Here is a 22,876-nt window from a genome sequence, read left to right on the forward strand (position 1 = left end):
ATTTCTGGATGCAATCAACTCAGCTTGCTTTTCGTGTTGGTGATCACATTGTTTTGTATATATAGAATACAACAGGATGTATTCCGTATTGCTCGAGGTGCCGGCCCAACCGGGAGTTGTATCGCCCGACTTGCGGGAGGGCTGGGACTGAGGGTGATGCGGAATACAACATGTTGTATTTTATTTATGTCATACCCACCCGAAAAAACACATTTCAATGGGAAATGCGCCAGAAGTTGAGAGAGTTTTGTGTCCTTGAACAAAATATTGGAGAGTCAACAGATAGGGACAGAAATATAGTATATTAGGTAATGCCAATTGACACATCACTAGTTTAAATACAATGTTATTAACAATCTTTAAAAATCAATCCTGACATGATCTTTTATGACCCATACCTTTCGGCCATTCCATTGGCATGCTGCCTGCCAACTTTGCTTATTGTTCCAGGACCCAGTTGTTAATTTTTCTTGATAATGAAGAGTTGAATTGCATATAATTTCTGTAATATAGAAATATCATGTTTCAATTATGAGCAGTCTGCACCAAAAAAAGTCAAAACAATGTGATAGGTGTAAACTACACATTTAAGCAGTCTGCCAGGGACTTGAAAGATGACTTTGACATGATCTTAGATGTTTTAACTTTTATGACCCATACCTTACGGCCATTCCATTGGCACACTGCCTGCCCACTTTGCTTACAGTTGCAGGACCCAATTGTTAACTTTTTTTAGATAATTTTAATGACTTTGACATGATCTTAGGTGTTGTAACTTTTATGACCCATACCTTTCGGCCATTCCATTGGCATGCTGCCTACCAACATTGCTTATTGTTCCAGGACCCAGTTGTTAATTTTTCTTGATAATGAAGAGTTGAATTGCATATAATTTCTGTAATATAGAAATATCATGTTTCAATTATGAGCAGTCTGCACCAAAAAAAGTCAAAACAATGTGATAGGTGTAAACTACACGTTTATGTAGTTTCGCAGGAACTTTACAAATGACTTTGACATGATCTTAGGTGTTTTAACTTTTATGACCCATACCTTACGGCCATTCCATTGGCACGCTGCCTACCAACTTTGCTTACAGCTGCAGGACCCAGTTGTTAATTTTTTTGATAATGAAGAGTTGAATTACATATGATTTCTGTATTCTAGGACTAGGAGTTAGAAATATCATATTTCAATTATGAGTAGTCTGCACCAAAAAAAGTCAAAACAATGTGATAGGTGTAAACTACACGTTTATGTAGTCATGACAAATGAATTTGACATGATCTTAGGTGTTTTAACTTTTATGACCCATACCTTACGGCCATTCCATTGGCACACTGCCTACCAACTTTGCTTACAGCTGCAGGACCCCGGGAGTTACAGAGTCAGACCGACGACCAAATCATAGGCATCCCTCATCAGCGCCAAACAGATGATGGTTCGTTAGATATCATAACTTAAAAACTGATTCTAATCATAAGTTTCTACTGGTGATACTAGCTCCTGTTCTCTTCTGCAGTGAAATCTATCCTGTGTATAATTTACTTGCATTTTCTTGGAGTAAAGCTGATCCAGATTCAGAGGAGCATTCTAATCTAGAAAGTTTGAAATGCGGTGCTGGTTGTATGATCATGAGATTCTTTGTAAAATTGCATGATTTTGTGTAACTTAAAAGACAGCTATTATTGATTAGCCTGGAATCCATCCTATTCTAATTCTGGTTCGCTACTCTGATCGCTTCTCAGCCAACTAGTCTGACACGACATGTAACTAGGATCTAACTTATGGGATGTATACCAGGCTAATTTTTCCTGTATGAAAATATTATAATGACATTTGTTCCTTACTACACAATAACTCAGGAACGAAGGAAATTAGAGCTCTTCCACCATTGCAAGCAGTGGGTTATGAAGGATCAAGGGAACAGAACTAACCAAATATTATACTTTAGACCTTTACATCATTAGCTGGACTGATCCATCGGTACAGGGTGAAATTCTTTTATCCCAATTATTTACTCTTAAAAGAAATGTTGTTTGATGTGTCTTTTGTTTTTTCTCCGACCAGGCGGTTTGCTGAGTCAGATGCAAGCGAGGGACACGCGCCCTGCCCACCCCTACCAGCTCAACATGAACCATGCCACCTTCTCCAGCGACCTGCTCAGAAGAAGAGGTACTGTAATTCTTGTTTCTTTCACTGTAACTTTATGTTCATTGTTTTCAGTCACCCCTGTACTGTGAACTTATCATCGCCATTAAAAATCTGTTGTTATTATTTATGATTCCTTCACAGTCATCCATTCTGTAAATCACTTGCTGCCACCATGAAGTTAAAGTTTAGTGAAAATGTCAATTTTCCTTACATTGGGAAATTTTGCTAGTGTGAAGATAAAGTAAACAAGAGTTCCGCGACCTCATATCTCCATGAACAATTCTATTTATGCAAATGACATACACATCTACATAATATATGCTTAATCATAAACACCTTTATCTTACTTACACATGTTGCAATATTGACAGTCCTACAATTTTCCAATTTGATGAATTCCTGTGTTTTTGCATTAATTATGCAAATGAGGAATTTATTTGCATAATTGGTACCTGTTGATGCTCAACTTTCCATAAACTACATATGTTACATGTATTTGAGTCTTATAATGGAAAACACTGCAAATATAGATTTTCCTCATTAGCTATGCAAATTAAGTCCCAATTAGGATAATTTGCACTTCATTATGTAAATCTCTGTCTAAGCTACCTGCATACTAAATATCACGGATATCCGTCGTTCCTTTGTTCAGTTATTCTCCTTAGAAGGTTTTCACGATGACGCCCCTGCAGTTCCAGAGCAAGCTGCTAGGGGGCCAAAACCTACACTACTTTTTCATTACGTCTCAAGCTATCTGCCACCCAAAAATCAAGACCACAGCACGTCCAGGTCAAAAGATACAAAAATTGAAGTTCTGCTGCAGTACCAAGGTCACATACCAGGGGGCCCAAAATTGACCCTGACCTTCGGCTTCACAACACCCGCCCACATACCAAATATCATTGTAATCCATCGAGAGGTTCTTGAGTTATGCTGACTACAAGAGTCCGGAAACACAACACAAACACACACACACACAGACACGCCAAAAACAATATCTCCATTTTTCATGGAGATAATTACGATAAGGCCACAGCAAGGAAATTCTAACATTTTATAGATGACATCCTCTGCAGACTAGATACAAATTCAAAAGCGGGAAAAATTTAAGTCTTCAACATACGTCACATTTTTTCCTGGTTGTGAATCGGCCCAGTGCGACGTATGTCTGGGATTTTTATGGCCCGTCCGTACGACCATAAAAATGCCTGTCTTACGACGCCGGGGGCCGATTTACACCCAGGAAAAAAGGCGACGTACAAAGTTGTCGTATTTCATTGTCGTACGTCCAGAAAATTTTCCCACTGTGTATCTGGTCTACATGAACCTATATATGCAATGTTAACCTTAAAATAATGCAAATATGACCTTAAACTCTTACATTCTGTATACATGCCCTATAGCCTAGTCCTGATCTAAGAGTGTTCTTATTGCAGATTTGGATGGGGCATCTGCAGTCGACCCCCCGACCCTGTCCACTCCCGGTGTTACAGCGCTCAACGGACCCAGACACCCCTCTGGCGGCTCGTCGCGAGGCCCGTTGTCTCCTAGGTTTTCGGATGGACCCAACCATTCCATGTAAGTTTGGACAGACATGGCATGTAGGGAGAAAACCCTTCATCAACATTAGCTTGTAGTGCTGTTGTTCAACTTGTAGTGCTTAGTGGCAGGTAGGCCAGCAAGTTTCCTTGCTGTTTCTGTAGCATGGTATATTTTTACAGGGAGGGGTTACTAGCTGTTCCCCTGTAACATGTTCTAGGCACCTCTTCGAACACAGGACCGCTATTTTATGCCCCTTTCGAAAGACGGTGCATTTATCTGGTGGCAAGGTGGTCTTGGGTTTGGGTTGTTGGCTTGGTTGAATCTAGTAAGCGGTTCTAAAACCCACCACACTTATCAAAAAGAGGGACCCATCCTAGTGTGAGTGGATCAAACTTTACAATCCGGTCTCACATAGGCAGTACCTACTGTACAAAACTGGTGTGTTACTCCCAAACGCATTTTATTGGCTGTGGAAAACAAAGTAACAAAGTATGGAGTGTATGTGTATACTAGTATGAATGATATACTAAAAGCCCCTTTCACCACCTTAATTTCTGCAACATGTCTTACATACCTTCTAGGCAACCTTTTCCCACCAGTATTGAGCAACTGCTGGAGCGCCAGTGGAACGAAGGGTCCCAGTTTCTTATGGAACAGGCGGCGCACTTTGACAGTAAGTACCATTTTCACTGGTCTGGATTTCTTTTTGAAAATGCTCCTTGTAATTTTACCTCCAGAGCACATGTCATGATTTGAAGGTAATGTGAAATATACTGTAAATCTTGAAATGTTGCAGTGATTTTATTAGCAGTGACCTCTCTACTGCAAAATCATGACATAATGATTGCAAATATGTTTTACTGGAGAATCGTAAATTTGGCGAAAACATCCTTTACCCCCCTGCCGTAAGATTGAGTCTCAACAAAAATAAATGAATTTACAGTAGTCCAGAGTAGTAGACATGTACAGTCAAACTTGTACAGTCAAAAAGACCACTCAGGGGACTGATAAAATCTGGACTATGTGGACAGGTGGTCACTATAGCCAATATTCTTAAATGCTTGTGTCAATGGGGAAAACTGTTCTAAGGGACTACAAAAACTGGTCACTTGTACAGGTTTGACTATGTATCAATTGCCAGGTGGTCCTTATGTACAGTTTGTCACTTATATAGGTTTTACTGTAGTATTGTAATTTTCTGGTAGCCAATAACAGACATGTAGTTATTTAATTTTGCTGTCCTGTTCTCCCCCCACCTGTTCGGCAAGTTGCCACCCTGCTGTCCTGCCTGCACCAGCTGCGCCAGGAGAACCAGCGGCTTGAGGACCACGTCCACACCCTGCTGGCGCGCCGAGACCACCTCCTGGCCGTCACCGCACGCCTCTCCGTCCCGCTCAACGCGCAGGCCACCCCACAGGGCTCCCCCGGAAACAACCCGCTGCAGGTACGGTTATTAACATTACTGTAATTCACTTTATCTTCACGGTAGCAAAGTTTCACGGTGTCAAGAAAATTTACATTTTCACTGAACTTTAACTTCACGGTGGCGGCAAGTGATTTACAGAACGGATGTGTGAAGGAATCATAAATAATAACAACAGGTTTTTAACGGCGATGATAACTTCACGGTACAGAGGTGACCATGAAAACAGTGAACATAAAGTTACAGTGACAGAAACAGGAATTACAGTAATAACAGGACAGAAGAAACAGGACGGATCCTTTCTCTAGCTTCTGTCCAACATGAAATAAAATAATACTATATATACAAAGCACCGTTAACAATGTACATATGCAAAATGAGAAATAATGTCAAGAAACAGGAGTATAAAGAAATACATGCAAAAAACGGATACAGGTGAAGTAGATTGGTATCAATTGTGGGAACGTTTATTAAGGTTAGACATCCCGGTCAGTGTTCTAGCCATCCTGAAATTTTTGTCACTCAAATGTCATGCAAATGTCCCCCGCTGCAGGGCATCGCGTTACAGCAGAACGGGAACCCGCACCGCAACAACAGTCCCGGATCGTTACCCAGCACGCCGCTGACGAACCAGCTCCCAGGGGGTGGGGTAGGGGAGCCCCACCCCTCCCCGGTGCAGGGGCGCTCCCCGGCGTCGAATCCCGGCCCCAGCCCCCAGCGGAGCAGCGGCGCCCACGCCGAACTCAGCCTCTCTATGCAGGACTTAAACCAGCAGCTCTCCACGGGGAGGAAGTCCAAAAGCCCCGGCTCCTCCCAGAGATCTAACACGCCCCAGCAGTCCAGAGCCAACAGGTCCACCCCCAACCACATGCCCAACTTGACCTCCAAGAACATCTCCCCGAACTTGGCGGCACACGAACCTTCAATGTCAAACCACGTCTCAGACAACAGCGCTGAAACCAACCCAAACCACAAAAAAACCGGCCTCAGCTCGAGTCTGGGTCAGCTGCCGGCCCAGGAGCACAACCCACACCCCTCTGTCATCAGTGAGATAGCCAAAGGTCACGGTCATGTCAACCAGGCCAAAGGTCAGAGTTCACAGGACAACCCAGGTCACCACCCGGTCATGAAGGGTCATGGACACCAAGGAGACATGATGCCAGTCATGATGGCAGGAAGGTGAGAAAACTCTTCTAAGAAGTTCAGAAAATGATTGTGAAGAAAAGGATTTTTATCATGGTGGTGCCAAATTTGTGTATTGTTTAGGTTTGGTAAGCTGTATCATTCTTCCTTTCTTAAGATAAGATTAAGAAGCTTTTAAGGTAGTTTGGAATTGTTAGAGTATTATTTGTCTTTGATTAAACATATTTGGCTATCAACTCTATGTATTGGTCACCAAAGAGGTGTTGCATATACACAATGTACCATTCGTAATGCACTACTGTTTGAAATCATTTATTTCATTGTAATAAGAAGCATGTGCCACTGTCACTACTGTTTCCCTACAATGTAGCTTCTTTAAATTGCATTCTGATGATTTTGTACTTGTGCATGTATTGGAAGTAAATTCATACAATAACATAGTTCTAGTCATAGTTTGCTTGCCCATGACACATCCTGACATTGTGTGTTGGCTGTATGTAGGGAGATGGGGACACTGCAGATGTTAACTGAGCAGCAGAGACAAGCCCTGTTCTACCAACAACAACAGATGAGCCAGCTACTACAGCAGCAGCAGCAGCTTAGTCCGGTAAGGCAGGGGATGAGTGGAGAAGGGGGGTGGTTGGTGTTGGGGGGTTATTTGGGGGGGGGGGGTCTGCTGGGCAGAAGACTAGGGGTGAGATGGGGATGAGAGGGAGGGCTATGGCTATGGAAAAAATGCTGCTTTTCTAGAGTAAAGAACACGAATTAACAACATGGGCTCCCAAACAATAAGTGGGGATGGGGAAAAAAGCTATAGCTGGAGACAGCCCTGGTTAAAAGACTAGGAGTGGGGGTGGGATGGGGGTGGGGGGGGGGGATAGAGAGTGCTTTTTCCATGGAAAAATGTTGCTTTTCTAGAGTAAAACTTAATTTTTTTAATACTCATTTTCGTATCATTTGGATTTTTTATTATCATTAAGCCCAGAGAGGATGAATTATATTTGAGAAGTTCGCATGGAAAGTGCAAAATTTGAGCAAATCACTTTTTTGTGATTATGCAGTTTACAATGTGCACTGTAGGAAACAGAAGTCTTATCATTTCCCACTGTCTCTGATGTACCATTGCTGTTATGTAAGAACATGATGATTGATCCTGAGTTTTATTCCTTGTTCTGCTTCCTGGATAGAAGGCAAGACAGGTGAGAAACTAGATTCAAGTTTTAAAAAGTATCAGTCTTCTTTTTTTTTTGGAGAAAAAAACTATATATAATTCGTCTCGTATATCAAAGATCTCTTTTGAGACAAAATTGTTAACTTCAAGATGGTAATCCAAGATTGTATTATGAAGATTGTTACATTACAGTTAAGATGAGAAAGCTTTGCCGTAAAAACCCACAATGCATTTTTATGTCCCACAATTCATTTCTCTTTCCCATAATGCACGGCAGGAGCTGGTGTACCAGCTGATGCACAGACAGATGGTTGCCGGGATGTTGCAGCAGGGGATGGGGCCGAGCGACGGACACGGACCCGCGGGGATAGGGCAGATGGACGGCCATGGACCGCAGGACAGTACAGCAAAGGTGCGGTCTATGGAAAAAAATGTTGTATTACTATCCTGAAAACATCATTATAGTATACAGATATACATTTAAAAGTACAAGTATGTTAATAAACTGAACAAAGGGGTACAATTGATGTCCATGGACCGCAGGACAGTACAGCAAAGGTGAGCATTAGACTAAAGTTTAGTTTACTGTAATTCTTGTTTCTTTCACAGTAACAATACGTTCATGGTTTTCACAGTCACCTCTGTACCTTGAACTTATCATCGCCGTGAAAAACCCTGTTATTATTTATGATTCCTTCACACATCCGTTCTGTAAATCACTTGCCGCCATCGTGAAGTTAAAGTTCAGTAAAAATGTCCATGTTCCTTAAACCATGAAATTTTGCTTCCGTGAAGATTAAGTGAATTACAGTATTTTATTGTGATACCCTTTAGCTTTCTACCCTGGCTAAATTGGCATTTTGATTTTCCGTTATTTTCTCATGAATGAATTAAGAAAGAACTGTAGTTGTATTGAATATTTGCTCTGCCAGATGTTGTGCTTTAGGCGAACCAGGAAGTAATTTTAATGGGTTGTTCAGACAGGGGGATTCATGTCTGCTTAATTTTGTAATCATTGAGATTTCTTACCGATTCCTGTATTTGTTTTGCTGGAGCTGACAATTTTCTCTCTGTATCTTCACAGAAGTCGGAGAAAACTAGCAAATCTAGTCAGAAGAACAAGAAATGACCCGAAGCCATCTGGTAGACACGACATTCAGGACACCCTTCCCGTCTCGTAGGCAGCTGATTGGCCAATTGTGCTGGCGGCCGATTGGTCAGTTGTGGAAGCAGCTGATTGGCCAGTTGTGCTGACGGCTGATTGGCCAGCTGTGCAAGCGGCTGATTGGCCAGTTGTGCAAGCAGCTGATTGGTTAGTTGTGGAAGCAGCTGATTGGGCAGTTTGCAAGCAGCTGATTGGCCAATTTTGCAACCAGCTGATTGGACAGTTTTGCAAGCAGCTGATTGGCCAGCTGTGCAAGCAGCTGATTGGTTAGTTATGGAAGAATCTGATTGTCCAGTTTTGCAAAAGATTTTCTTCATCCTACCTCAGTACAAGGGAGTCCTGTTAAAATCAAGCCACAATCCTGGTCTGTTTGCGTCACTGGTTAAGATTTGTTGTACAGGGGCCTCCTAAAGGCACAGTCAAGAAGAAATTGTTCAATGCGGGATGCCCTCTGTAAAAGTTGTAGAGCCGTAGAATAAATTTCATGTTGTATCGACACATCCCTAAAATGAGAATGTAAATGAACTCAGCACTAAAATTTTTTAAGAAGATTTGCATTTGATAGTGTTGTTAATTGTTGTGAGTAACAAAGTTTGCAAGACCACTGTACACTTGTAGTTTTACTGTATATTTTTTATTTGATCTCACAGAGCAGCTCTGGTGTCATAGAACACAGTAAATACTTGACAAAATTGGGCACTGTGAAATTTGGACAGCTTGTTTCAGGCCAAAAAGCCTTTGAATTCATCCAGTTCTTAAAGTATCCCTGCTAACACTTGTTGTAAGCCTTGTATTGGTTATACAAGACAAGAGTTCCCAAACGGTCGTGTGACACTTTCCAAATGTGTGATTTCTGGCATCCTATAGTGCATCATGTGAAGACCTGTCGACATCCATGTATCAGTTGTATGCTTGGGGTAAATTAGTCTTTTCTTTTAAGTCGCGATTTATATGAAGTTGGCTTTGACAACGTTGGCGGCAGCTACCTTTTGCTTCAATTTTATGATTTAAAATTGTTTTTTTGTTGTTTTGTTCTGTGGTCAATTGTTGAATGCAACAATGAAAAATTTACTTGAGACAAGCAATCATGAACTTCTGGAGTATTAGATTCCTCCGTGACCTTTTGTAAGTGACACTGACTATGATTTGGAAATATTGTCTAAAATTGAAAAAGTTTTGCGGGCAGTAAAGAGTATCAGGCTGTCTCCTGCTTTAAATTTGTTTCTGTCACACTCATTCTTTGGGAGTCCAAGCTGTTAATTTCCTTTCTTAAGTCTGTCATTTTAAGCATATGAAAATACATTTTTTTCATTGGTGGATGTCATGAAGTTCAGGAAAAAGGTTTCACAGTTGTTTGAAAAATTCTGTCGTTCAGTATAAGTATATAGTAATACATTGGAAATATCGCAATGTCATGAGAGTTAAAACCACATAGAAGTGTCAAGATTTAAAGTAGTATCTTGATCTTGTCTTGCCATCAAACAAGGCTTACCACTTCAAGACAAAAAATCTTCTTCACATGAAAAGATGGGAAGTGATTTGTATTAATAGCAAACACTTGGGAGGGAAACGGTGCTTGATTCATGTTATTTGTTGCTCAGTGTCGTGTTTTGCATGTAATATAGCAAGTGCCAGGCTAAAGCCTTATATCCCAGGTGCTATCGTAGTTAGTTCCTTTTTAGCTCTCATGCTGTAACTAGGGAACTGACTAGGATGGCACCGGGGCTATATAGAGTAGGGATTATGTTACAATGTTTGGGGCATGCAAGTTACAAGGAAATGTTGCGCCATAGCTCCATGAATTTACAGATAGTTATTATGAAGACAAAACATATGGCAACGAAAACCACCTTTATTGACATTCAAGTTGTTACTTATCAATAGAGAAAATCATGGGGATATTAACATGAAGTTTAAGCATTCATTCTTAACATTGAAATTGAACTGGCAACCAGAAAATTAATTCAAGGGACTGAACGAACATTTTGACATCATGGAAGGAGGCTGGATGTATTTGTAATTTGCTGCAGGTAATTGAGCACAAATGTATTAAAACTGTGAAAGAGGACAGTGAAAGACAAGCAGATAAAATACTGTAAAAATTATCATGTTTTTACAGAAATCATACTTAAAATGTGTTGATTTCTGGTAGGACTCAGTGTAATACCCCGGAAAAATCACATCATAGATTGATTATAGATTTTTATGGGAAAAGTCGTTTGGTGACGCCTGTATTACATGGCACTACTCTTATGCTGGCCAACCCCGCATCCATTAGAAATATGGTGTTGAAAGGCAACCTTAGCAGGAATATGGTTAAACAGTTGCAGCTATTTCTGTGGCTACATCTTCAGCTGTGTTTAGAACCCAGAACAAATTTGTTTTACCAGTGACTAAAACTATTTATTTCAGAATCTGATACCGTAAATGCAAAAATGTTTGCGGGGATTTTTGTGATAGGGAGAAAATGGAGTGTTCGCGGTGGTTTTGAATTCGTGTTTGAAACTATAGCAGCGCTACAGTCACACAATGCTTTTAACGGTGGTTTAAAGTTCACGTTAAAAAGTTTACAGCAAACATAAACGACCGCGAACATTTCCGCATTTACAGTAATTCCTGGCCCAAAATACTTCAAACAGCTAAAAGGTTACTGACATTTACTCTTTGTATGCAAAATGCCCTGTACACTTAGCCAAAATGTGGTGCAACTATGTACAGTCTAGTTTTGTCTATTTCTTGTTATTTTTTTTAGCCATTTTATTTTTCAAGTTATGAACTAATGACGACCATTGTGAGCCATTTTGTACATTGCTGTACCAGCAACTGAAAACAGTAGTAACCGACCCTGATGGATGTATCTGTATATATCTGTGTGTATGATCTGTGTTGTAGGCTTTGGTACTTTACTAGACTAGTTATAATGTCTGTCTGTCATTGCTTCAATGTGACTTAACTTATCACAATTAGGAGGAAAAAAAATATGTGTTTGTGCGGTATTTTGTAAGACAACTGTCTGTCATTTAATAGTGGATAGTTCTTGTACATAAAATTTAGACAATTAGATAGCTTTTTATAAGAGGCATGCATGTACGTTGTCTGAATTTTCGGGGACACACTTTTTTGTTTTATTAAATTTTGTAAATGAACTGAAATATGCTGATTTTGGTTCCTTGATGGACAATTACAGACTACTTTAGAGTTGGTTTTGCTACATACAATTTTACATAATTGTGTATCCTTGGGAATAAAGTTTCTGCGCATAATTATCTGGTAAACTGTTGAAGAAGTATGTGTCTATAGAAAACTTTTTAAGCCCTTTATGATGTATATTGAAAAGCAAAAATCATATGATGATGATGATCCACGATATTTCTAGTATCTTGTACAATGTGGGAAAAAGAATCCCTAGACTTCTACTGCCAAACCTTTCCTAGGAGCGGTGACGTTATAGCTGAAATGTACAGTGAACTTTGGTATTGTGATGCTAGCAAACCACTGACGGTAAAGAGGTTGGAGAATATAGAGAACTGTCAGGTTGGGATTATATAAAACACCTTTTCTTCTTACAAACAGCCTTGTGTCAGACTTTTCTTGGGTCCGAGTACTAGTATTTTTATTAAAGGTTTTGTATTTTTGTGTACTTCTAAAGCTCCTATCTTCACTGGACCCGCGGCACGTTGGTGACCTCGCTGCAACCGGGCTCAACAAATTTCAATAATAGAGAAACAAATCTTTTCAAGCTTTATGTTCATGCTTGTACGTTTTGCGTGATATTCCCATTATAAAGTCAAGGGGAACACAAATCTAGTTTAGGATGCAGTGAGGTCGCCAATGTGCCGCTTGTCCAGTAAGATTAGGACTTAAAGGATATACTTTGTCCATGCTAAGCACACTGTATCACCCCAACTCTTCTCCATAAGTGTGTTCTTTTATGTGCAGAGGTTTGATGCATGAAGCTAAAACATACACAGGACTAAAGGACAGATGCAACCCATAACCAGAAGGTGCATATTGGGCTTGAAACCCTACCCTCCCAGGCTCCCGGAATAACACCCACAGAGCAAGTCCAAAACTATTAGACTTTAAACTTGAAATTAAAGAAAAACAGTACAAGGAGAACATCCTTTATTAGGTAATATCTCTATGGCAAATGTAGATCATGTAGTGTCTGTTTGAAACACTTGTCTTCCATGTTTGGCTATCGGCTGTGGGCTCACTCAACTCTACCCAGCTATTTAACCAAAGAAGATTGTATGGAAAAGTGTGTATACACTACCTCTGGGTTTCCTGATGATGCATTTAGGTACTAGAATAATTGATTTCTTAAAATGTACTTAATGTCACAGTCTTCTGGTACCAAAAGGAATTATGGGAGTTCATGTTACACAAAAATTACCATAATATGACATAAAACAATGAAAGCATGGTGAAAAAAACACAACTTACATGCATAAATAAAAGGTTCTTAAAAACATAGGCAACATATTAAACATGTACCAATACAGCAACATGGAACTTTTGTCAGAACACGAACACTGGTCAAGTAGTAAAACTCCTGTTGGTAACAATAAATACTACAGTACTGCAATAAGCGGTATTTTCAGCTTTAAATTTATCAAAAATGGCCAAGTTTTCCAAATATCTATGTCCCTGTTTCATATACCATGGACAAAGTTTTCACAGTTAAAGTACATGTACTTTCCAAAAGGACATGTATTTTAAGAGTTAGACAATCATTTACAATACTTATCTGTACATGTACATAATGTATCTTAGAAAGTCTCTAGTTTGGTTTCTTACACGTTTTGAGAAAAGAAAAAGTTTCCCTAAGTACATAAAATGTCTAATGTTGTGAATAAATGGTGATGTTTTGCAGCACACTCATTAAGCATTTCTTTCCCACTTAGAGATGTCATGCCAAGTTGTAAAGAGACTTGCTTGTAGACATGACTGACAACTACAACATGTATACAGAACCAATTGTTTTCCTGTGGCACATTTCAGACAATACTGCAGCATATATCTTTCTTGGAGTACAATTTCCAGACATTAATGTATCCGCAATAATAAGTACAGTACTACATAGTGAGTAACCTAATAACTGACTACATTCCACCTAACTTTCATAAAAAGGAAAAAAAAATCATAAAATTTGATACTCAAGTAACATTTAACATATCTCAACTGGTTATTTCACTTTTTTGCAAGGAAGAGTTCAATATGAACGGAAACAATTGTTATGCAACATTTTCTCCAGGGGTTAGCTTTCTGCTGCGTCTTTCCCAGCTGTCTGCTTCTTCTTCCTGACTCTCTCCACGAGCTCCTTGTATCTTAACATACAGTCTTCCTGCAGGGGAAGAAGAGCCATAAGGAAGGGTTATATCGAGTCATGACTTAACCATGCTCAGATCTAGACTGTCAACTTAGAAAACAAACAGTGAACAAAAACAACAGCTCTTGAAGAGTCTACAAGATAGACTACAAGACTCCTTGCGTACAGTATCAGTGAGGAGGGAGGCACAAAGACTGACAATATCAACAGTATCAGTACAAAAGAATAGTACAAGGTAAATGTAAAGGTAGTCCCATAGCCTTTTTGAGGCCATAGAAACAGTGGGTTGTTATCCACTGTGTCTAGGACACGGTATAGGAAGGCGGAGCCCAACCCTTTCCTTCCACTGCCTTTTACCTCCTCAACCAAAGTCAGGTGCCCATTTTTACACGTTGGTGGGGTAAGGAAAGTGGTTTAAGTGTTTTTCCCAAGGGCACAGCATCGGTGGCATGTCAGAGGATTCAAACCCAGGACCTCTGGGTTCTGCATGGGCCAAACACCCTACAAGTTATGACGCCACAGAACAGAACAGTAGCAGCACAAGAACAGTACACAGAAGCACTTAACTTTGAACTTTGCTTTTTCTATGTTGTTGTAAGTGAAAAGGGAAAGTGCGCACGACCCACCTTCCCCTTGCCAGGCACCACGTCAGCGATTTTCTCCCATCGCTCTGAGGTCCCCTTGGGGAACTGTGCTATGGCTGTCTCCAGAAGCTTCTGTTGTTTCTGTGACCAGGCGCCGCTGTCCATGTGCACACTGGCTTCTGTATGTGGGGAGGGGGGCACAAAGATGGTTTAGTCATTAGATATATACAAACATGTATTTTAGCGAGTAGGGATGTCCCTATATATGCTGATGAAGGTTAGACATCCAGGTAATAAGAAGTGCCAAAAAAAACAGTTACTCGAGCAACTGGATAAAATTTTGAAACAGACTAAATTGTCTTCACCTCATCAACATATCAATTCAGAGTTTTGGTATAAAACCTGGTTCTCCAGTTCTTTCCTTTAGTCACTGACGGAAGACAGCGGATGCTGTCTGAAACGTCTGACTGTTTCAAAATCTTATCCAGTTGCTTGAGTAACTGTTTTTGGCAGATGGCCCTATAGCTCAACTGAAAGCTCAACTATAAAGTTTTATGAAACATAAACATAAAACCACTGTGAATATTTCCCCTTTTACAGTATATAAAACCTGACACTCACCCAGTATAGACTTGGCATCGCTGACACTTTTGTTTTCCACTGCGACTCTTTCTTCACTGCCATTCTGTCCTTTCACTTTCGGTGCCCCGGGAATCAGCGCAGTTCTATCCACGTTTTTGTAGCTCTTGGATTTCTTCTTACTGTCTGTTTTCGTGACTTCACTGTCAATCTTCTTGGATTTGCGCCCCCGACCCTGGCTCAAGCCGTCACCCGACAGGAAAGCGTTGATGTCATCGGTTTCGTCCGTGTCTCTTGTTGAGATGATGTCATCAGAAATGCCCTTTCCCTTCTTGCCTATGTTTGTTTTCGTCACATTTGGAACAGAAGCTGGAAAAAAGGGAACATCATATCGTAAATTTTGAAATATTCGCAGTGGTTTTAGTTTCGAAAATGTGTTCTGTGCTAAAGTATTGTTTTGACTCATTTTCCTTCCTACTGTGACATCAAATTCCTGTGTGTCGATAAATGAACTTACAGTAATATTACTGTAAAACCTAACAATTTACATTTGTTTTCTGCTTATATGAAATAGCAATAGATATATACACCCTTATCCAAACTAAATATCAAGAATTAAAAAATATATATATATATATAAAATAAGTTCAACTTGGTAATTTGGTATTTGCACAATAGATGATATATTAGACAATGGCGTTCTGAAATCTCAACAGGTAAAGGATAGCACTGTTTCTGTACCTGTCTGATCTGATGAAAGGTACAAATGTATGCTACGCTGGAACTCTCCTTTTAGGCCAAGCTGGAACCCCCTTTAAAGCCTCTTTTGTGAACTTCTTTATGAGTGGAAGGCAGGAAACTTCCCAGGCCCCTTTCGACAAGCACAATGAACAGTAGACCATGGCTTAACTTAGTCCTAAGGACTGCGACCCTTTCTGCATGGTAGTGTGCATGTCGGGTGAGCGACACAAGCGGGACTCAAACTCATGGCTTCTTGGTCCAGAGACATTAACCAGTGGACTCTACAGTACACTATTCTCTCCACTTACCAGCAGCAGGCTTCCCCTGCATCATGGTGAACTTGTTGGACTTGACCTTAGCGGCCTGGGTCGTGACCTCTGACACGGGCCTGCCGACCTCCGAAGCGATCTTCTCCCAGCGACCCGAGGTTCCACCAGGAAACTTTGCCATGCTCTTGGCCAGCTGTGACAGTTCATCTTCCGTCCACTCTACATTCTGAAAACAAAAGATATTGTCTCATTCATGTATTCTTCCGAGTGTGCACTCTAAAAGGGTACCGAGCCATAAAGAAAACGGCTGCATGAATGTGTGTATATAGCAGTAAGAAATTCCCTTTTAGGCAGCCAAGCTGATTTAAAACATCACAGTGGTGAAAGCTTGTCTGTAACTGAAGAAATCAGCAGGTAATTTTCAGCAACATGTGCAGTAGGTTGGAGGTACACAGTCCTGGGTTTTGAGTTGTGCAGTCGTACACTAGGAGTGCTCTTGCGGGGCGAGACTTACTGCGGCTTGTAATTGCCATAAAAGGGGACTAGGTGTCGAGGGGTACTTGGCAACTTTTTTACACAATGAAGGGTAAATGTGCTCAACATAGAATGAATGATATCAATATATTTCCCGAAGGTTCATTAGGAATGCGCCCTCACCTTTTTCTTGAGTACAGGCTCGTCATCGAGGTAAGAGTCTAGATCTGCCTCGATGGAGTCGATGCTGACAGTGGGCGCGCTGTCCCACAAGATCTCTGTGTTCCCGCCCGACATGTCGTACTGGGGGAGTTCTGGCTTTGGCCGGCGCCGCACTTTAGGCTCCTCTGTGAACATACATATGGTGTATACATGTAGATTTTATTTAGCTCAATAAAAACATAGAAATCAGGATATGTCGTACTGTGGTAGTTCCGGCTTCGGCCGTCGGCACACTTTGGGCTCCTCTGTCAACATATAGAGTTCACATTGCTAAATGAAAACATCATCTAAATCACTGATAGTATCATTTTAATGCACTGATATCATACAACATTTATGAATATGATACACTAGGTAAACACCTTCTTTCCCCTCCTACAGCGAACTGAAGTCCCTACTAAATCAATTAAATAAAATAAAATCAAATACAATTATCTTATCCAAGGCAAGGGCAATCAAAAACAATTTAGAAGAAACAAAATGTAAAGATGATTTTATTTCTGTCAACCTACTTGGCTTCTTTCTTTCTTCCTCTTCCTCTTTCAGTATTCTCTCCTCCTCCTCCCTTCTCTTTTGTTCCTCCGCTCGTGCCTCCTGTATGGACCTGTGTAGGGAATAGTGGTTTGATGTTATTCTCCCCATAGTTGAAGATACTGCTGTGTGTGAGGACAATGTTTACGAGGTGACGGACAGCAGCCAAGACGACTTTCACAACACTTCACGGAGACAGTGGAAAACATAACTTTTCTGCTCTTGATCCTAAAAGTAAAACTCAACTTTACTTTATTTCAAATGTCTGATCGTGTTCTGTGAAGGGACGGTAATGCCGAACAGCCGATCGGGCTTTTGAGTACGGTCGTCAAACGGCCATTATCTAGAAAGCGAGATTCCATCAATACATTCTAAGACTTATACCTCCCCGCTATCGTTTACAAAATGCGATAATACTAGTGGTAGTGTTACCCATCTGTCTCACCTGTACGCCTCCGGGATGGCGAAGACGAGCCAGTACACCCCCCTCCCCACGGCGAAGGGCAGCAGGTCGCGGAACTCTGGCTTCTTTAACTTGTTCTGTAACTCTTCAGGCATGGACTCAAGGAGGGAGTCTTCCGTCTCCGCCTCCTTCTTTCCCTTCTTGTTCTTCTTTCTCCGTTTGGGGGCAATCTCCATCTGATGGAACAAGAGAGATATTGTTGTTCACCTTGTACTTTGTATTGCCCAGTGGAAAATAGGTCATCAGGTTTCCTTGCTGTTTCTATAGCAGGGTATATTCTTACAGGGAATTCCAGAAGGGTTTATAGCCCTTCCTCTTTCAGTTTAACGTTCTTCAGGCACCTCCTCAAATACAGGACCCCCATTTTACGTCCCTTCTGAAAGACGGGTACAGCCCCAACAGTGATGCCCTGCCCAGGATTGAACCAGGGTCTCCCAGTAACCAACTACTAGTAATTTGTGAGGCTTCTCCAGTTGAGCTACAGGGATATCACTATTTTGGTGTCATACGGTCTTTGAATGTTCTACAGAAATGAAAACACCGCAAAAACCCTCTTTCCCCTTCTACCTCAAAATCAAATCCCAGGGAAAATAGATGAATCTGCATAATGTAGGCTTAATTATCAGACTGACCAAAGAAAGAAAGAAATCTCCTCTCAAAGTAGATGGACCATGAAAACCTCCTCAGTGACAAGTCAAGGGATCATAACCCAGGACCTCTGGGTTCTGGGCCAAAAAGATCCTAACCATTATGCCAACGCAACGAAATAAATTTACAGTATGTAGGCTTGACTGTCAGACTGACCAGTTCAAATCTCCTCTCGAAGTAGATGGACCAGGCGACCAGGTAGTGCCCGATGGTGAGGATGAAGAACAGGAAGACTGACATCTCGACCAGCGACAGCTTCCGTACCCGCCGGTAGTAATACACCGGCGTGCGCCAATCAGGTAGGCCCGTCACCAGAATCTCATCGTATCTACGGGAGAAACACAAAGTTTGAAACGTTGGTGAAGGTCAGAGGAACGTCCAACGTTTCCATAGTCTATCCAGTCGCTTGAGTAACTGCTTCTTAAACTGGAAAGGCCGAAAGTTTAATCAGATCACATGTTTGAGATACTTACTTTTTTCTCATCTCTTCATCTCGTAGAACCTCTGAAACTGCAACAAGCTGGAAAAAACAAGAGTTTGTTTCAAAATTCAGTATGATTGTATGAAGTTCAACAGCTACAACAAAAGATCATATCTGAGACACTTTGTGGTCTCTACAAATTGAATACGGCACTGCATTACAAAGCACTTCTAGAACTAAATTATTTTCTATACAATAGATATGAAGATACAGAGATTTACTAAGTGTTACAAATGTTTTCCACAATATTCTACACAATTTACTGATTTTCACCTATCTGTATGGAAAATCTATTACTAATCTGACGACTCCACACTGAAAAATGATATAAACATGTACATGTAGTGTACTGTAAATTGCTACTTTTTTATCTTTGTGGTTTTAGCGTCCAGCATTTCATGACGAATTCATGACATGCGACTACAGGATTACAATGTATTACTACTGTTCTACATAATTGTTTTAACTGCGAACTTACTAGTACATTTGTACTAGTACAATAATGCGGAAACCTCTTTCTCCCTCCTGCTGTGAAATTAAGTCCCTGATAAAATAAATGAACTAACAAAAGTACAAAGTCCTCCTGACCTTTCTGAACTGCTCCTCTGCATCCTCTGCTGACCCCTCACCTTTGACCTTGTCGGGGTGCATCTGTAGCGCCAGCTTACGATACGACCTCCGTATGTCCGACATGGACGCCGACTGGGAAAACAACATGGAGAAAATGGAAATTAATGGGGTGAAGTCTGCCATCTCAGACTCTGATTGCCAAGTGTGGCTTATCATAACTCATTTCAGTTCGCAGAGGCATAGAGATAACTTTGTAATAGGAGAAATGACGATGGTCACTACGACAAATATTGTAAAGATAAAACCACCAAAAATATTTAACAATACATCTACTATAAGTGTAATGTATACATATAGATTGAATCAAGGAGGTTTTATAGTATATAAAACCTCCTTGATTGAATTAATCAAATTCCGAATACATGTATGCTTCCACAAACAATTTTGCAATTTCTACGCATGCAGGAAAACTAGTCAGAATGTTCTACTTCATTTTTTCGCAAAGACCTTAAATCTTAAGACGTTGAAAACTTAAGACGACAACTCTCATTATCTTCAGTGTAAGAAACGCATGTGACGTGGCGTAAGGAAATAAGACAAGGAACTTACGAAACTGTTTGGGGTCAATCAAATTACTTGTTGCTACACAGCAAGGCTTATCAGTGGCAACACATGCATTCTCTAATCGTTAATATTACAATTTGATAAACGTACTACAAAAGAAACACTGTGACTGAAAATAAATTGTCTACATAATTTCTTCCACTAAAGCAACACGCACACCGGTACTAAGAAGTGTTCCTTTATATGTTCGGCAATTCGTTTGTCAAAAACAGAGCTTCTACTCACCTGGTCTAACCCTAAAACTTCATAGAAGTTCTTATTGACTTCCTCCACCAAGTCGAAGAGTTCTAGTTCCTTAGTGTCCCAGGAAGACGCCACGGGAAGGAGGAAAACTGCGAGAAGAACTGAGAGAATCACTGTCTGACTACAGTCGGCAGCCATGTTGGATTCTCTGTGATTTCTCTTTCGGGACGTACCAATACAAAATAGGGGATGTAGTGGTAAACAGGTGATTAGGAAAGAATCATTACTTGAAAAAGCAATACAATCTTTATACTAGATAAGCCAAATTTAATTGAAAAGAATGAACAATATAAAAAAAACTACCAATGTTAAATGAAATTAAAATTAAAGCAAAACTGTTATAATCCGACCCCTATGATATTTATTGGGTCTATCCTTGAGGTTTTAAATGAAACTGGATCGAATTTGGAATATTACGAGATATAACGTTACATGGTAATAGATGACCATATTTCGTCACCCTCCAAAACCTATCGGAAATTTCAATCGTATACTATTGAAAAGGAATAACGGTATGAACTTTATTGGGGGTGTTCTTTGCATATAAGATCATATAAAGTCTCACAAAAGAAAGCCCGTCAAGAGCGCCCTCTTGCGATAAATGTGCGCATCACAGAGACCTATGATTTGCTGCATTCAAGTATACAACGTACTAAATATTGTACCTCTTGCAATTGTCGCGCAATAAAGCTCTTCTCCTCCTGTCAAGTCAAGTCAAAGTTTGCGGCTTTCAAGAGAGGGTCTGCGTGGGTGTCCCTTGAAATTCGGGTTGTGTTGCTTGCGAGATCCTTAACCGAATAAAATCATCATCAAAGGCTAGCTAAACTCAGCAGGGTCGGCAACATTTAAGGTAAATTCAGGAGGATTGGCAGCATCACGAATGGTCAAGGGTGTATGGCTCCCAGTGTAGGCATGGTAGGGGAGTCCTGGGGCATGCTATTTCCTGCATTTTGAGAGCCAAGTTTTGCAGTTTTGGTGTGCAGACAGGCGTTGGGCGTTTTTGTCGCGTCGGGCTTTATATTTTGTCCTCGTTATAGTAAAGACCCCCCCCCCCAAAAAAAAACCCACAACAACCGCCGGAGCCATTCCTCTGCTTGGAGAGTACTAGTACTTTATTCCTCCTCAGTAAAAGCCACTTCCCAATTAGTAGATTTTTTCGCGATGTTGATTATCACTATTCGGAAGAGACGAAAAATGGGGGTCCCGTGTTCGAGGAGGTGCCTCGAGTAAGTTGCAACAGCCTCATTACTCACATGGGTACCTACTGGCTGAAATAATACAACCTGGTGAATTACTCCAAGCAGATCTACACCGACGGACCTTTTTCTGGCTAGCTTATACGATTTTTACACCAGTGTAGATCTGCTTGGAGATTAGATTCTCACTCCTATCAGAGGATTTTGTTTCCTGGGTGGCTTTATCACAAACTCTGGCTTGTCATGATCTATCATGTACAAAGCCGAGTAAGCACTAAGTGACGATATATCAGAGATAATCGTGTTTTTTTTCTTCTTTACTTTTTTGACTGAAAAAGACGACATGGCACTGCACTCAAGTTTTACATAACTTATTTCAAAAGTGCCACGTACAGAAAAGAATATACCCATTTTTACACCTGGATGGAGTGAGGACAGTCGTGTATTAAAAGTGTCCTAAGGGCACAACATCGGTGGCGTCAGGGGGATTCGAACCCGAGACTGCTTGGTTCTGGGCCGAACACACGTATTGATAATCTGTTTAAAAAAATGCTGTACCGTACGAAGCAGAGCTAGAGCGATAGCACTTGGCCCTGACCCTGCGGCAATCAATCTAACCGTGCCTTGTCGCAACACCGCCAACGCATAGCGCATGGCACCAAAACCTAAGCCGGGGGCGTGGCATAAAAGTCATCTTCAGGCAGATCTACATGGGGCAAAATCGTACTCTCCAAGCAGAGCTAGGGTTTCGGCTGGTTTTTGACGTGTTTTAGGCGTTTTTGTCATGCCTTCTACTTTGTCATCGTTTTTGTTGTGTAGCAAACCCAAACCCAAGGGTTTGCTACACAACAAAAACGATGACAAAGTAGAAGGCATGACAAAAACGCCTAAAACACGTCAAAAACCAGCCGAAACCCTAGCTCTGCTTGGAGAGTAGCAAAATCGTAATGTCAGCCATGGCGCCAGTGAAGCTCCAGTCAGGCCCCGTAGAACGCGGTTTGATTGCAGGGTGATTAGGTAACGATTGCGTGTTAATAACCTTGTTCGGTGCCGTTTTGAGGCAGATCCTACGGGGCCTGACTGGAGCTTCCCTGGGTGACATTACGATTTTGCCGCGTGTAGATCTTCTTGGAGATTAGTCTACTAGAAGTACTAAAACTGTGTATTGCACATGTATAAAAACATATGAAATATTGCATTGTTGTTGTTGATACATGTTATTGCTATTGCTCTAAAATGTAAGTAGATTTCAACGGCTGGAAAACAGTCGAGACGGGGAGAGCAACGTGAAAACGATGGAAACATTTGATGGAGAATATGG

The 22,876-nt window shown here is 40.9% G+C and overlaps 2 protein-coding genes across 8 annotated transcripts in view; one reads left to right on the forward strand and one right to left on the reverse strand.

Moving 5' to 3' along the window:
• LOC136447616 (protein AF-10-like) overlaps positions 1 to 12,170 on the forward strand; it is a 35,526-nt gene extending 23,356 nt beyond the window's left edge. For 4 of the 7 annotated variants that reach the window (XM_066446646.1, XM_066446639.1, XM_066446640.1 and 1 more), the window contains 9 exons: positions 1,364 to 1,441; positions 2,071 to 2,175; positions 3,591 to 3,732; positions 4,278 to 4,369; positions 4,956 to 5,140; positions 5,673 to 6,298; positions 6,764 to 6,869; positions 7,711 to 7,845; positions 8,518 to 12,170. In XM_066446646.1, coding sequence (XP_066302743.1) covers positions 1,364 to 1,441; positions 2,071 to 2,175; positions 3,591 to 3,732; positions 4,278 to 4,369; positions 4,956 to 5,140; positions 5,673 to 6,298; positions 6,764 to 6,869; positions 7,711 to 7,845; positions 8,518 to 8,562 — 1,514 coding nt within the window. In that variant the 3' untranslated portion in view covers positions 8,563 to 12,170. The remainder of the gene's footprint in view (positions 1 to 1,363; positions 1,442 to 2,070; positions 2,176 to 3,590; positions 3,733 to 4,277; positions 4,370 to 4,955; positions 5,141 to 5,672; positions 6,299 to 6,763; positions 6,870 to 7,710; positions 7,846 to 8,517) is intronic. The other 3 variants (XM_066446644.1, XM_066446645.1, XM_066446641.1) reach the window with 2 other exon arrangements.
• A 538-nt stretch (positions 12,171 to 12,708) lies between these two features.
• LOC136447617 (dnaJ homolog subfamily C member 1-like) lies at positions 12,709 to 20,529 on the reverse strand. Its single transcript, XM_066446647.1, has 11 exons — positions 20,342 to 20,529; positions 19,511 to 19,624; positions 18,915 to 18,961; positions 18,598 to 18,769; positions 17,776 to 17,969; positions 17,312 to 17,403; positions 16,761 to 16,924; positions 16,143 to 16,329; positions 15,136 to 15,462; positions 14,557 to 14,693; positions 12,709 to 13,945 (listed from the first exon to the last, which is right to left on the reverse strand). The coding sequence occupies exons 1-11, from the start codon at positions 20,495 to 20,497 to the stop codon at positions 13,859 to 13,861; spliced, it is 1,677 nt and encodes a 558-aa protein (XP_066302744.1). The 5' UTR covers positions 20,498 to 20,529; the 3' UTR covers positions 12,709 to 13,858.
• Positions 20,530 to 22,876: the final 2,347 nt, after the last annotated feature.

This window comes from Branchiostoma lanceolatum, chromosome 13 (assembly GCF_035083965.1).
Source record: "Branchiostoma lanceolatum isolate klBraLanc5 chromosome 13, klBraLanc5.hap2, whole genome shotgun sequence".
Taxonomy (NCBI): Eukaryota; Metazoa; Chordata; class Leptocardii; order Amphioxiformes; family Branchiostomatidae; genus Branchiostoma; species Branchiostoma lanceolatum.